General features: G+C 49.7%; 1 protein-coding gene across 1 annotated transcript; it reads left to right on the top strand.

Annotated features, from left to right (window-relative positions):
- Nucleotides 1–13605: 13605 nt before the first annotated feature.
- LOC144153481 (uncharacterized) lies at nt 13606–14913 on the top strand. The gene has a single exon (XM_077685123.1). The coding sequence runs from the start codon at nt 13606–13608 to the stop codon at nt 14911–14913; it is 1308 nt and encodes a 435-aa protein (XP_077541249.1).
- Nucleotides 14914–15718: the final 805 nt, after the last annotated feature.

The following is a 15718-nucleotide window of genomic DNA, read 5'->3' as shown; positions in this document are numbered from 1 at the left end:
CGGCGCGTTGAACCCCAGAATCAAATCATATGAACCATCCGCCCTCGGGCCATGCCCAGAACTGCGAAGACGTTGCGCGCAAGGTCTGTTGTACGATACTGAGCGCATGCGTACGACGATGCTAGCTCCCGCGCGAAGGGCGCTCCTACGATACTGAGCGCATGCGCACGCTCTTATCGAGTGTAGCGGCGGCCGCTATCACGTGTCTTTCCGTTGTAGAGTGGGGAATGCGACAGCTGCGCGACGCTTACGCGATAACGTTCTTCGCACGGAGTTTCCGGCGCGCGCGGAACCCGAACTTGCGGCCAGCGGCAAGAGCTCCGCTGTTAAAATATTGAGCCGCAGAACCAGGCTATTTCTCCTAACCGATTTTGGGAATTTTAAGAACATCGTCATTTCAACAGCGGAGATGTTCTACGGCTGAGCTTCACACAGTCTGTCCTGGTAACGTGTCACGCTCCCTCCGCGGCAGCTGCGTCCGCCCCGCTAAAACCGGTTCCCGACACAGAAAAATTCACAAAAAAAAATATTTTAGATCCTTCATATACAGCTTGGTATAGACCGTTCCATCGGGCGAGGGGGAAACGTACTCTCGCCCTCAGCGGTCGCAGCGCGCGGGCCGCCTTTCCCACTCTCCTGGATTGTGCGCCGATCACGGAGGGCCTGGCGCGGCTGCCCCTTTGCCTTCACTACGGTTTGTAGGCATCGCGCGTGCGGGTTTACCACTAATTTACGCATTATTTTACACATTATATTACTAATCAATAAGCCAGACGAGCAGCTTGTGAGTTGCGCACTTAAGGCACACGAGATTTTTGCCAATTTTGTTCTGCTGAGATCTTTCTCTACACCTACTTTGGAGTAGTGGAATAAAAGTCTTCTACCTTGTTTTAAAACTAAAATGAGTCACTGAAACTTGCCTGTGCCGCAGATGGTATTAGTTCTCTCTCCACTGTCGCGGCAGTCAGATTCCGGCATACCCAGCACCTAGTATTACGTGGGGTGGCCTTGGCGATTTTCACCGCGGCTACATGTTTCCCTAGGTTGTCTCTTTCCTCAGCCAATCTGAAGGGTTGGGGGAAGTGGGGGGGGGGGGGGGGGGGGGCTCTGAAGGTGATTCTACGTCCCTTCTTCCCCCATCCGTGACTGGGGCAAAATAAAGTTGTTCACTCCCTCCCTCTTGCCTAGAGTGATTCTATTACCGAAATGTGATGTCTCTTTGTCGGCAACATCCAACTAAGCAACGCAAAAGCGAACGCTCGTCTGGTTCCCCAACGGCGGACGCTATATAAGTCCTTATAGGACGCTCTCCAGGAGCCTTGTTGTTTCTTTATTGATGTTGTACACTAGTTGAACGGTTAAATAGGGCTGCAGAGCAGCTTGAAATTCTAGAGAGAAAGTTTTGTTTATAGTAGGCGGCAGTGGTGGCTGATGGCGAGGTGTTGATATATGGATAATATTTAATACAAACTACAGTAATCCCGCGTTATAACGAAATCGCTTTACTCGAAATATCGCTTTATTCGAACTTTCTTCTGGTCCCAACCCCAACACATGCATTTTGGGCCGCATTACTCGAATCGCACGAAGAGCGTGATCCGCTTTGAGCGAAGAGGCGAGCGGGGTTTTTTCCGAGTGGCGACGAACCAGGCCTTCAACATGTCGGGTCAATTCAAGCGGCTGTTTCCCCGGCCGTTTTCTCGTACCGGTCATGCTCAGTTCGTGCCATCCGACTTTAGACAAATGGTCCAAATGCGTAGTAGGGTCATTGAATTTTGTTCCCCGACCTTGGTCAATGGCGTGGACGCAATGGTGCGCGTACAACGGCACTCGAACCGTACAATTAGCAGCGTCGTCGACAACGGAGCGCCGAAAAACTCTTATTTTGCAAAGATCACGGTGGCACACCTCGAACAAAAATTGTCGAGTGACCACGCAAAGTCCGTAGTGCAAACTCGGTCTATTTTCATGATTGCGATCTGACCCATAATGAGCGGGTAGTCGTATTTTGAGCTCAGAAACACAACCTCAGATTCAAGCCACGGCATTTGCGTCCTTTTCCAGAACAAAAATCTCGTAGCGTTCCGTCACGCCCGCGCGCCCCAATAAATGTTGCCACTGCCTTTCCTCCTCATTCGTTCTCCAGTCTGCGAGGCGTTCGGACGCCGGTCATAGCTCTTCACGGCGCCCAATCATGGCGACCACAGCCTCATGATTCATGCAAGGCGTCGTCAAATTCGAGCAGGAGTTTCTCTCGCCCGGCAGGAACTTAAAACAGTCAAAGCTCACTGCCTTTTTTGCCCTCGAATTAAATTTTCGCTTGTCTGAATACAGCATTTTTTTATTCCTCGCAGTTGTGGCGCAATTAAAGCTCAACTGCTTTAGTTTTTCTTGAATTAACGGTTATATCGAAATACCGCATATAAAAAATTTCTTTGTCCCTCTGATTTCGTTATAACGAGGGTTTACTGTATGTAATATACCGAATACTTACTAAGTTCACCCAAAACTACCTGTATGAAACCTTGCAGGGATATGAAGCCAGAAGTCAGTTACATGACACGCGCTTCTGCTTGTTGCCCATGGGCGCCGAGCGTATCATGGTTAGATAGTTTTAACAAACATCAGTTTTTGCAGTAAAGCGATCAAAATGCCCGCTATAAGCGATCCAGGAAACACACGCAAATAAAAACAAATTGTGACGAAGTATCGCAAACATAGGTTCGACACGGCATAGTTTACCCACGGTGGACCACTCTACCTTGATGCGATTCGCGGTTCAACCAGGGTTAAATAAGCAGCCCATTTCAGCCAGACCGTTTAAACTAGTCATATGCAATAACTTTCACTTGTAAAGTGTATTACGGAAAAGAACGTACAACGCGCTACAACGAAAAAATCACCGAGCCGCCGCTGGCGCCAATGAGAGGCGGAGCGAACGCCCAAGCCAGCAAATCGGCCAGCTACCCGAGGGCGCTGCGCACGCAAGATGGCGGCGCCGTTGTTGAAATGGTCTATACATCCAAACCCGATTATAACGAACCCGAATAGAGCGAATTACGCTATATATATATCTAACAAAAGCAACCCTTCTACGAAAATGCATGCGAAGCGTATTCCTTATAACGAAGTTCACATCGGATATGTCGAACTCGGCGCGCCTACAATGGCCACCGAAATGCGTGGTATGGGAGCGGCAACTGAGGTTCTCATTGGCCACGATTGAGATGTTGAGCCTCGCATGGACCGACTTGACGCCCGACAACTTCCGTAACTGTTTCCGACGCACGGGATTCACGACGAAGCCCATCCAGCCAGCGAATCCGGACCAAGACGGCATCACCGGCGAACTGCGCGAGGAGCTCGCCAACGTTACAGATACTGTGCCGAAAGGAGTGTCCTCAGAGGATTTCCCGAGTGTTAACGACGATGTTGCCGTCACTGAGAGCCACTCGAGCGCACACACCGTAGATGATGTCATGGCAGCTGGTGCTGCTGAGCGCACTGAAGGGACTGAGGATGTCCCAACGTAAAGCCGCCTGATGCTTTGTGAAGCGCTTTTGCCAGCCGATGTTATCCGCCAATATTGCTTCGATATTGAAAGACACATACTTGAACTGGTGTAAACGATCTCTCTTGTAGAGAATGCGGCGCTAGTTGGAGCCGCCAATACGAACGTGAAAACAAAAATCACCACTGTCTTGCGAAGTAGGCAGTTAAGGCGGAAAGTAGCTTGATTGCATGCGATAAATTGATTGTTTTGTGTCAGATAATAGCATACTTTATGTGTTCGTTTCGTTATGTGGGAATGGCAGGGGGGGGGGGGTCCCGCGTATTGCGAAATCGTAACCAAAATTCCTTATATACGGGTTCGGCTATATGGAATTATTATCGAATATATATCGAACTAATCGCGGTGCATAATACAGTTCGCTATATCCGGGTTTCACTATATACGGTGGCTTATATTGCCCCTTTGAAATAAATATCTTCCCAGCAATGAATTTGTGTTCAGAGTTAAAAGCGATTTTAAAGAGATCTGCGGAAGCTTGGTCTTTGGAAGCTTGGTTTTCCACATGGGGCGTTGCGCTGTGATGATGATGATGGTTGGAGTTTTTTGGCGCAAGGTCAGCTGGGTCAAAGAGCGCCAAACAAAAGTATCTAAAAGAAAATAGTGGCTACTAAAGCCAGAACAATAAAATCAATTCATGGCAATGGTGATGGCTGGTGTATAGGGCCAGATTTGATTATGCGTGATAGGAAATGAGGTTTACAAATTTAATGTCTGACAAATACTCAAACACACGTTTCACGGAAACTATGGCATCGTCACCTAGAAACAGCGATAGATGTAGTGGGACATGTTGTCTGTAGAGTTCTCTGAAGTGTTTGTGTCGTGTTGTGTGAAGTGTCTTGCATGTGATTAGTATGTGCACCGCGGATAGGGCCTCTCCGCACCTGCCGCACTGGGGTCTAGAAGATCCCGTCAGCAGATACGAGTGCGTTGCATGGGTGTGCCCTATCCGCAGCCTACCCAAGGCGACCTCCGTGTGTCTGTTGTGTGAGTCAGTTGTGTATCGTCCCACGTATGGCTTTATTACGTGTAGTTTGTTGTCTGTCTGTTCATTCCACTGTGCTTGCCATTTCCTACGAAGGTATTGTCGAATTTGTGGCTTAAGGTCACTCTGTGGTAGTATGGTTATACCTACTGTGTTCCTGAGTGCAGCAACTGCGGCCTTCTGATCCGCAACCTCATTGCAAGCAATTCCAGCATGGCCTGGAATCCAGCACAACACCAGAAAACGTTTTGGGCATATATAGACATGATAGTTTTGAAAACCATATGGACAATTCTGTTTTTGCATGATTTGTATAATGCCAATGCGCGCACAACGCTCAAGAAATCTGTATATATGATGGACTTCGAGATTTTGTGTTCAAGAATGTGTTGTGCAATGAGTAAGATGCCACATGCTTCAGCTGAGTAAATTGTGGTGTATGTGCTCATGGTTTGGTCCATGAGCATCGTTTGGTCCATGAGCAACGCAAGTTTGGTCCAAAGTTTGGTCCATGAGCAGCGCAAGACACTATGGTTGCAGTTTTCGATGCGTCACTATAAAACTCTGCACATTGATACTTGTACTGCAGGGAGAAGAAGTGCTGCAAAATTGCAGTTTGTGGTACCCTGGTTTTATCAATATTCATGAAAGACAAGTCACAACACACAGGTTGAAGCTGCAAGGTTGGTAAAACGTCAGTAAAAGAAGATGTGTAAATGTCTGAAAAGGAGATGTTGAAATCCGAAGCTTCCTGTCTCACTGTGAGTGAGAATGGCAAAGGAACGGACGGGCGATTTACAAACGCTGGTGATGTGGATGCTTCATTAAAAACAGGTTTAAAAGGATGGTTATTCATCGATGAAATTTTGAAAGCATAGAGCAAGTCCATGTACGTTCGTTGGTCCTCAAGGCACCGTTTGTTACATTCAACGTATAGACTCTTTGCCGGGCTAGTGCGGAACGCACCCGACGCAAGGCGCCGGCCCAAGTGGAGTACTTGGTCACGAATTGTTAGTGAAGTTGTTGATGCCGACCCATACACGACGCTGCCGTAGTCTAACCGGGACCCGACTAAGGCGGTAAAGACCCGGAGAAGTAGTTCTTTGTCTGCACCATAGGATTGGTGGGAGAGGACCTTGAGAATGTTTAGTGTTTTGAGGCATTTATGTTTAAGTGCTTTGACGTGAGGTATGAACATGAGCTTGTTATCAAATATGACACCTAAAAACTTGTGCTCCCTTTTAACAGGAATAGATGCACGGCCAAGAGCAATCTCAGGGTCCGCACTAAGCCCGCGCTTGCGGGAGAACAGAACACAAGTACTTTTTCCCGGGTTCAGTTTAAAACCGTTAAGGTCCGCCCATCCAGCAAGCTTATTAACACGGAGCTGTACTTGACTTTCGCAAATTGACAGGTTACAGGATTTAAAAGATATTTGAACATCGTCTACATAGATGAAACAGGAAATGGTTGGTGGCAATGCCTTTCGGAAGGAGTTCATCTTAACTATAAACAATGTGCAGCTTAAAACTCCACCTTGCGGCACACCATTTTCCTGCACATGTATCCCGGACAGGGATGATCCAACCTTAACACGAAATGTCCTCGTGGACATGTAGCTAGAATTGGTATTTAACATGTTACCTGACACACCAAAGGACTTCAGGTCGCTAAGGATGCCATATCGCCAGGCTGTGTCGTAAGCCTTTTCAAGATCAAAGAATACCGTAAGGCAGAACTGCTTATGAGCAAATGCATCTTTTATGAAGGATTCCAACGCAACAAGTTGATCGTTGGTAGATCACCCCACCCTAAAGCCTGCCTGGCAGCTCTCGAGAAGACCGTTGTACTCAAGGAAGTACACGAGCCTGCGATTTATCATCTGCTCGAGCAGCTTGCACAGGCAGTTTGTCAGAGCGATGGGACGATAACTGGCGGGAGAGGAAGGGTCCTTCCCTTCCTTCAGGAACGCCACTACTATGGCCTCCCTCGAAGAGTGTGGAATCTGCCCCGAAAGCCATATTTTATTGTATAGGTGTTGGAGTGTTTCAAGAGTGTCTGGGTGTAGGTGTTGTATCATGGTGTATGTAATCTTATCTGCCCCTGGAGCTGAAGGTTTACATGTGCTCAGGGCAACCCTCAACTCATAGAGTGTAAATTCAGAATTGTAACCAGATTTTGACCTGTTATTGTCATGTAGGGACTTCGTTTCACTAGTATTTTTATGCTTTAGGAAAGTGTTTGTGTAGTGTGCAGAGCTGGAAACGTATTGGAAGTGTTGTGCAAGTGTGTAAGCCTGGTCTTCTAGTGTGTCCCCTGTTGTACTGACCAGGGGCAGGCTGTGTGTCTGTTGTCCTTTAAGGCTACGTATTCGTGTCCAGACTTTGTGAGTGTCGCTGTAGGAGTTGATGGAAGTGAGGAAGGTGCGCCAACTCTCCCTTTTCGCCTCACGACGCACACGCTTCCCAAGAGCCTTTGCTCGTTTAAAGGAAATGAGATTATCTGGCGTGGGGTACCGGCGAAGGACACCCCACGCCTTGTTCTGAGCCTCTCGCGCCCGCCTACAGTCCTCGTTCCACCAGGGCCTCCTTGGGTTGCGGGACGCACTGGAGGCCTGGGGCATAGACTTTTCGGCGGCGTCGAGTATGTGTGCCGTGACGAGTTGGGCTGCTTCCTCCACGTGTAGGTGTTTTATGGTTGTGTGGTTTAGTTTAGATGTTTCTGTGAATGTGCTCCAGTTTGCTTTTTATTCTTTAAAGCTGTTATGGGAAGATGGACTGCATGGGCCTTTACCTATGTACGTTAGGGAAGTGGGGAAATGGTCACTACCATATGGGTCTATGCCCACACCCCACTCGACATGGAAAGAGAACTGCGGAACCAATAGCCAAGTCAAGATGTGACTATGTATTGTGTCCTAAGTTATGGTATGTAGGCTATTTTTTGTTGAAAAGGCATGCTCCGGAGGATGTAAGAAACTTCTCTATCAGGCGACCGCGGGCATCTGTTCTGGAGGAGCCCCAAAGAGAGTTGTGTGCATTAAGGTCGCCTGTTAGTATGTATGGTTCGGGCAGCTGGTCAACCAGTGCCTCGAAATCAGAGCTCAGAAGTGCAAAATCAGGAGAGATGTAAATGGAGCATACCGTTATCAACCTATTACATATTATCGTACGGATTGCTACAGCCTCAAGGACAGTGTTCAGAGTGACAGGGTGGCAGGCTAAGGATTTCCGGGCGACAATTGCCACACCTCCTGAGGAGTGTGTGCAGCCACCCCTGTCCTTTCTGAATACCATGTACCTATTCAAGAAATTGGTTTGTTTAGAATTGAGGTGGGTTTCCTGGAGACACATGATACTTGGCTGACTGGCATGCAGAATCTCATACACATCGTCAAGATTTTTAAGGAGGCCTCTGCACTTCCATTGGATAATGTTTTCTGTTCACATTATTTAAATTTAAGAATAACTGGAGTGTGTGTGTGTGTTTGTTCATGTGTCGTCTTTCGGGGCTGTTATTCTAGGATTTTTAGGCTTTTCTGTCGGCTTGGACATCGGAGGCCGCTCCTTGCGCTGCGTTGCAGGCAGGAACGGCGTGACATCCATCTCCTCGTCGGATGCCAGAAGGGTGCCCGGCGGACCAGGCCCCCGGGACTTGGCCCCCTTTCGGGAGCCTTTCGTTTGAGCCGCCACCACCGAGGGCGTCCGGGGCACCAGAGGTGGCACGGGAGGTGCGGTGGCGGTGGGAGCCGATGGGGGGCCCCCGGTTACAGTGTACTAGAAGAGGCAGTGCAGCAGCCGCCGCTCCCCGCGTGACTCCCGCAACGTCGCCTGTAGCGGCGCCGCTGCGGTCAACCAATCTTCCTAGCGGGCTGGCGAAACGTTCGCGGTGCACGGCGCAGCGCGCCCGTGCGATGCTTTCGCGCGCTCCAAAATTACCGTTTTCAACAGTTTTATTTATATTCTCTGGTTACAACACGAAAAAATTATATACCTTTACCGGAGAGCCACAGCGCTCGCTGAAACATGCACGGCGCCGAGCGCGCCAAGCTGCATCCGCCGCAATAAACGCAGTAAAATTGGAAGCAAATAATAGCCCCGCAATTCTAATTATTTCATCAAATGAAACACTTACAACGCAAGCTACCCGCAGTTTGTTGCATATTTTTAAGGCCAGCCTGGAGAATCTAAACATTGCGTGAATAAAAGCACAGAAGAATTAGTGGTAAGACCTGCAGGAAATCGTCAATTATGCACATGAGGGCGTGTGGCATGTATTCACGGAATAAGAAAGTTAGTCATGCATGAATCCACAAAATTATTTTATTCTCAAGAGCTTGGCAGAAAAACGTAATCAACACAAACACTGAAGCAGAAAGTATGCTAGGCAAAATGAAACAAATAGCAGAGTGACTACTCCATTCAAAAATCGTGTTTTAGACAGGATGCTCGCAATTTTACACCACAATAATCACGAAAGTTGTGTAAAGTACTGATATGTTAACAACAATGCATAGTAAAAAATGTTCACATACATATTACAATTACGGAAAATAGATACGAAACATGTTCACTTCCATTAGTTAACAGTTTAAAGCTTCAGTAGCTGCACCTGTACACAAGTGCAGTGCGTCCGCTTGATTAATACAGCTTCTACATCCCGCATCGTAACCACTGCCGCTTCTGCTGCATGTTTCTGTAGTACAAACGTTCTCGAGTGGGAAACAGCGTCGCTGTTTACAGTAAAAAATACTGCCTCTTCTACAGTCACATCCCCTGTGCCGGCGTCCAGTGAGAGCAAGATGTAAAACACGCTCCCTGGGCACCTTGCATCTCATTAAAAGTCCCGTACTGGCTGGGTAATGCCGCTCCTCTCAATGACGCACCTGTCACAGCGGCTCCGTCAGTTGTCGCCGGCTTGTCAACATATGCTCGTCTGCAGAACTCAGTAGCGCCTTTTTTTCACGGCAGGACATCCTCTTCGGGTTTCCTCTTTTTGTCGTTTCTTTTTGAAGGCAAGCGTTTACTTAAACATGTAGCAACGTTCGGTAGAATCGTTGGAACAGCTCCCGGTGCGAGGGTCGGGCTCCCACGCTCAATGCGCGCCTCTGTGCCGTTAATATGATGAACATAGTCCTTGACAATGAACATACAATAGTCCTTGACAATGAACATGCTCCTTCTCAAACTGTAACCCACAAATAGCACAATCCGGCGTGAGCCTCCTGTCGCTTCTGCGCAGGTTGCGTTCCCATACGCTTCCTCTCCCCGAGTCAGCGGGCGCTTTAAACGACAATTTCTGCGCTTGCTTGATTCGGGAGTACCCTCTGTTGCATCTAGGTGCGAAGCACTGATTCAGGCGTTGCTTCTGCGCCATTTGTGAGCCGTATTAGCTCACATTCACCAGCAAGGCTGCGAAACGCCGGTTCGCAAGATTGGGCGAAACGGACGACTGGAAGATTGGACGACTGCAGCGCCGCCGCTCTGTTCGCCACCAGCGGTGCTGGCGTACGTATGCGCCGCCGCCTCCGCCCGCTACACTGCCCCTTCTAGTACACACTACCCCGGTGTCCATCCGGTCGGCACCCTCCAACGCACTGGAGGACGGGGAGGCAGAAGCGGGAGCGGCACTGGTTCCTACAGAAGAGGTTGTCACCACAACCGCTGCTGCCTCAGCAAGCGGCGTGGCAGCGGATTGGGATGCCTGAGGCACCCCAGGGGGGGGGGGGGGACTAGGTCAGACTAGCTGAACTGGGTCCCTGTGGACACCAGACGCCGCTCCGCCCCCCGGCGAGCCGCGTCGGCGTACCTCCCCAGGGGGAAAGAGGCGAACCTCTTTCGCGCCTCTGGGAAGGTGATGTTCTCAGTTACCTTTATGTTGATTATCTTTTTTCCAGTTGGAATTTTTCGCACTTGCGGGAGTACGCTGCATGCGGCCCGCCGCAGTTCACACAACAGAGGGTGTCGGATGGACAGTTGTCAGTCGGATGATCGTGCGCCGCGCATTTTGCACACGTCGTTCGGCCACGGCAAGAGTTTGTACCATGCCCGAACCGCTGGCACTTAAAACAACTCCGCGGATTCGGGATGTACGGACGGATGGAGCAACGGATAAAACCTGCATGTATGTGTTGTGGAAGAACTGCGCGATGAAATGTCAAGATAATGTGCTTGGTGGGAATCTCCTTGTCGTCTCTGCGGATAGTGATGCGTCTCACGGCAGTGACGCACTGATCCTTCAAGCCGGCAAAAAGATCCGCATCCGTTTCGTTCAAGAGATCTGTCTCAGATATCACACCCTGCGAGCTGTTGAGGCTCCGATGGGGTGTGGCCCTGATGTCGAGATCAGCCAGTCTAGTCTGAGCTAGAAGCTTTGCAGACTGCTGCTTGTCATTTATTTCGATTAGGAGTTCACCAGACCTTTGTTTTTTGTATTTATACGATTTTCCTATTATGGCTTCAAGATACTTGGCGATCAACAAGACTGACTGAGATGCAAGAGGGTGGGTTGGATTCAGGGACTCCATGAGAAGAAATCGAGAGTAATGATCTGGTTCAGGAAATGTCAAAGATGGCAATGGAGGAAACGATACTTCGGTGCGGCCCCTTTTAGGGGGCCGATCCCGGTTGGGGGGGGGGGGGGGTTAGACAATACCATAAAGCATAGTATAAAAGCAGGGAGACGGGGTACTTTCTCCTTTGACCTTACCCTGGTAGTCAAAGAGGTCCCAGAGCTTCCTGCCTGATAGACAGGCAGGGAGCCCATCGGCCGGAGCTTGACCAAGGCTCCGACGGCCACCGTTTACGGCTTCTACCCTTCACCTCTAAACACCTCGCCACGGTTGGACACGGCTTATGTTGGGAGCTCGGGGTCCGCGGTGTCGCTCCTCACCGTCACCATGAATACTCAAGGTGCCCCGTGCGGGGGGGCGTTGCGCAGTGAAGCATGGCTATCTATTGCGGAAATATCATTACAGGAGACGGCTCTAGGTCTCGTGTAATGAAATCTACCCTTAGATACACTATACGACCATTATCCGCAGACAACTCTACCATTATGCCGAGCTTAATTTACTTGTCGCAACGAGTTAGCTTACAGTGAAGATGTAAACATTACAGAATGACAAAAACGGCTGTACCTGATATGTTATCGGAACTATCCGCAAACAAATTATATATGAAATTATCTGATATAAGAATTACTGTTTAACGCACAAAAAAAGGAGAAGATAAACGGCAGCTTTGTAAATGCTACCCACATCTCCGCGTTTTCAGCAGATTTCACGCTGGGTGAAACTGTATTAAATTTCCTCGTTGTTTTGAGAAAACCCCCCAAAAATAGTTATATCAGCACTGTTTGAGCGGCGCACCAGAAGTTGTACGTTGTTATAATTCCAGTGCTGGAAATACCGATATGGCGACGTGTTTTGTGTAGCAAATGCGCTGATAAAGTCATTTATTTTCTGAGCAAGAGGTGATGCCACGGCAGGAATTTTTCTAGCCTTGTTGCTTGGTCGCAAATAGGCGTTATTCAACTCGAAAACACGGCTGCAGTCTACAGAGTTTGCACAGGACTGCACAGGATGATGCCTGTGCAGTTGGTAATTATGATCACCCTGGCAGGCTCCGCATGTGCTGAGGCACGTAAGCGCCTCGCACGTTGTAATTTTCAATTCTCGCCCGATAGACTCCATGCGACAGAATATGCTTGATATATTTGAAAGGCAAAAAGTACTGTGCTTGCACCAAAATTTAGTTCCTATACTGATTCGGGTAGTGCAGCTTCGGCACCACTCACAAGAACTTCTCTTTCAACCCGCTCCCCGTACCATCAACCCCTTCATCGTGAACGGGACCACAGACGTTTCTTCTCATAGACGTATTCCTTCACTCCTCATAAACGCGAGGTGCGGATGAGGTTGTGTAGTCTCGCAGCAAGGTCACGTTTGCACCATAGGACGAACGGTAATCAGCATTTCGATATGCTCCATCTGGTTATTAAGCATAGCTGCGAAAGCCCAACCGACACAGCACAGACCGCGAAGTCGTAGAAGTACGTACCATCAACTGCCGTTGTACGGTCGTCCACCGTCTTAGCTGGAGCAACTGTTTCCGATCTTATCGCCTTCTTTCTGAGCGCAACGTAATTTAGTCAGAACTTTTGCACTGTTCTTAAAGGGACACTGAAGTGATATGTAATCCTTACGGGATTACTTGCGCAAATTGTAGTCCGGAGTCCCCAGGCCATGTTACGATTACTCTGGGCGCGTTTACGCGATTTTATTTAGTAGAAAAATTAATTCGAAAATTCTGTCCTCCTCTCTTTAGGCTCGCCCATTTTCTGCGGCGTTTTCGTGTGACGTGGCGAGGAGCCGAGCTCGCAATTGGCTGCGCTACTGCACGGCTCCCCGGCCTTCAGACAGAGTCAGTCGTCCAAGCGTTTCGTCCGCCGGCCGCCGACAGGTCGTCGCAATTCGTTCGCTCAGTTGAAACGAAGCCAGGACACGTTTGTGAATGGAAGAATGGGCCTTTCTTTACTTGGTTAGTTTGTACACTGTATCTAGCTCCAAGTCAAGGTCGCTTCGCACAAGCGCTGCACAAGCGCACATGCGACGCTTCGCTGACTGGTACGCCAGTAGGAAAATATAAGGCCTCTTGAAGGCGGGAGAAGAGTCATCGAAGTCAATATAGGTACTAAGGAAATAAAATCAACTGATATTTTTACCGTGCAGCGTAAAAATAGGGTGCGGGAAGCAGTTACTTGCGCTGGGCGAACAAGCACAGCGGTCAACGGCACGGCTACGCATCCGCGAACGCTTTTCCGTCTACGAAATGCAATTGCTAGACGTGAGCTATTGTGGAAACTCGGGGGACGCTTACTGCACGAGCGCAATACAACGAATAGTCACCTAAGCTGCTTGAAATGCCAAAACTAAATAAAAGTGTAAACTTGTTGTACAATATATACCTTATATTACCAGGGCCGGCGGTGCCCGTCCCATGGCCTAGTCATTCTGCCTTCGGCTGCCGAAAGGAGCGGACGCAGGATGGTTGGCTCCGTGCGAGCTGCGTTAACGGCCGACGCCGGCCGTGGTGAACCATATTCTTTGTTGCCAAAGGATTACCGTGTTGTTCTGCCCCCCCCCCCCCTGCTCACCGGAGAAGCGATGAACCACGTGGTCGTTCTGCATTGCGACGTCGGCGGTCGACCGTATAGAATTGACGACTTCAGAGAACCGTTGAGAGACGCCGATGTTATAAAGGAAGTTGGTGGCATAGGGGCGTTCCAGATGTCTCACGTATGGCACGTTAAGTTGCGGACGCACGACGCGAAGAAAAAACTGCTGGAACGCGGGCCGCTCAAAGTGAAAGGACGGCCCTGCCTCGTCGTTGACCCAGTAAGGCACGAACTCCGGGTGAAGCTGCATTGGGTCGCCTTCAACGTGACCAACGAAACCATACGCAAGGTACTCTCCGAGTACGGCGACGTGAAGGAGGTGACGAGTGATAATTGGCGTGTCGAGGACTTTGAGAACTCCGAGTCGACAACACGGATTGTGCGCCTCGTTTTGCACGAAGGTGTCACTCCAGACCAGTTGCCTCATCAGCTGCGGTTGGGCCCCAGCACTGTGCTCGTCGCGGTGCCTGGACGAGCCCCAATGTGCCTCAGGTGTCAGAGGGCTGGTCATATTCGCCGAGAATGCCGGGTCCCCAGGTGCTCTGAATGTCACGCCTTCGGGCACGAGCAGGCAGACTGCACCCGCTCGTACGCCCGGGCTGTGGGTCGAGGTTTGGAGGGAGACAATAGTGACCTCGTTATGGACGAAGAAGACGAAGGTGCAGCGGCGCCCGCAACGCCTGAACCCCCGAACGCTAACCTCGAGAAGGCAACGGGCAAGGCCACTTCGGGAAAGGAACCGAGCAAGACAGTGACGACGCAGGGAAGCATCGGGCCAGCAGCCGACTCTTCTCTGGAGGCGGACGCCGGCGATTCAGAAGGGGACAGCCTTGAGAAGGCAACGGGCAAGGCCATTACGGAAATGGACGCGAGCAAGACAGTGAAGACGCAGGGGAACATCGGGCCAAAAGCTGACTCTTCTCGGGAGGCGGACGGCGCCGCTCAAGAAGGGGACAGCGTTGAAACTACCGGAGCTGAGAGCGCATTAATAGACTTCGAGGTGCAGCCAAACAAGCGCCGTCATGAAGATGGCCCAGAGGCTGGGGAGGAACCCAACCAGCGAAAGCAAGAGGCGCCGTGGCAGGCCGTACGGGGAAAAAGAATCAGCGAGCAGCAGCCAAGCCAGGAGGGTTGTCACCTGGACAAGGCGGCACTAAGATTACGTGAACACGTGTAGGCCAACGCACATCATACGGCGTGAGATTAAGGTAAGCGCCATGCGCTCGGTCTGGTTCCCCTAAATGTTGTCCTTCCATAAGCCATTTCGATTAGCTACCCTCAATGTACGAGGACTCTCAGCTAAGAGGAGACAAAATCAACTGTACCGCATTGTAACGGAGAAAGATCTTGACATCATCGCCATTCAGGAAACGAAAGTCGAAAGTGAGGACCAGACCGACGTTATGGTGCGGCCTTTTACACCGCGCTACTATGTATGTGTTAGCCACGCTGTTGGACTGTCGGCAGGCTGTGTTCTTCTGATACGCAAGTCGTTAGAGGTGGTGATTGAAAACGTAACAGCATGCCAGAATAGGCGCTTTGTATTTTGTGATTTCTCATTATCATCAGAGCAGTGGCGAGTGATTTGTGTATATGCACCAACTAGAGTGCAAGAAAGGCGCGATTTTTTTGAAGAAATAGGAAAATACTGCAGCAGCGAACGATATACAGTGGTACTGGGTGACTTTAATTGTGTTTGCTCGGAATGGGACAAAACAGGCAATACGCCTTATCGTGATGTAAGCACTGTATTATTATGCGAAATTGTGAATGATTTCGGTCTGGAAGACGTGGGAGATTGTTTTGGCAGCGGAAGAGATGTCCAGTTTACACATTTTCAAGGGGCTAGCCACGCCCGCTTAGATAGGGCATACATTTCAGCCGAATTGCTGCCTTCGTGTTGTGACTATAGCGTATCCCCTGTTTCGTTCTCCGACCACTGCTTAGTTTGCTTTTGCCTTGGTAGTAAAAAGGAAAACACC

Source organism: Haemaphysalis longicornis, unplaced genomic scaffold (assembly GCF_048455015.1).
Source record: "Haemaphysalis longicornis isolate Haplotype H1 unplaced genomic scaffold, Haemaphysalis longicornis Haplotype H1 scaffold_9, whole genome shotgun sequence".
In the NCBI taxonomy this organism is placed as follows: domain Eukaryota; kingdom Metazoa; phylum Arthropoda; class Arachnida; order Ixodida; family Ixodidae; genus Haemaphysalis; species Haemaphysalis longicornis.
This window is presented reverse-complemented; position numbering and strand designations above follow the sequence as displayed.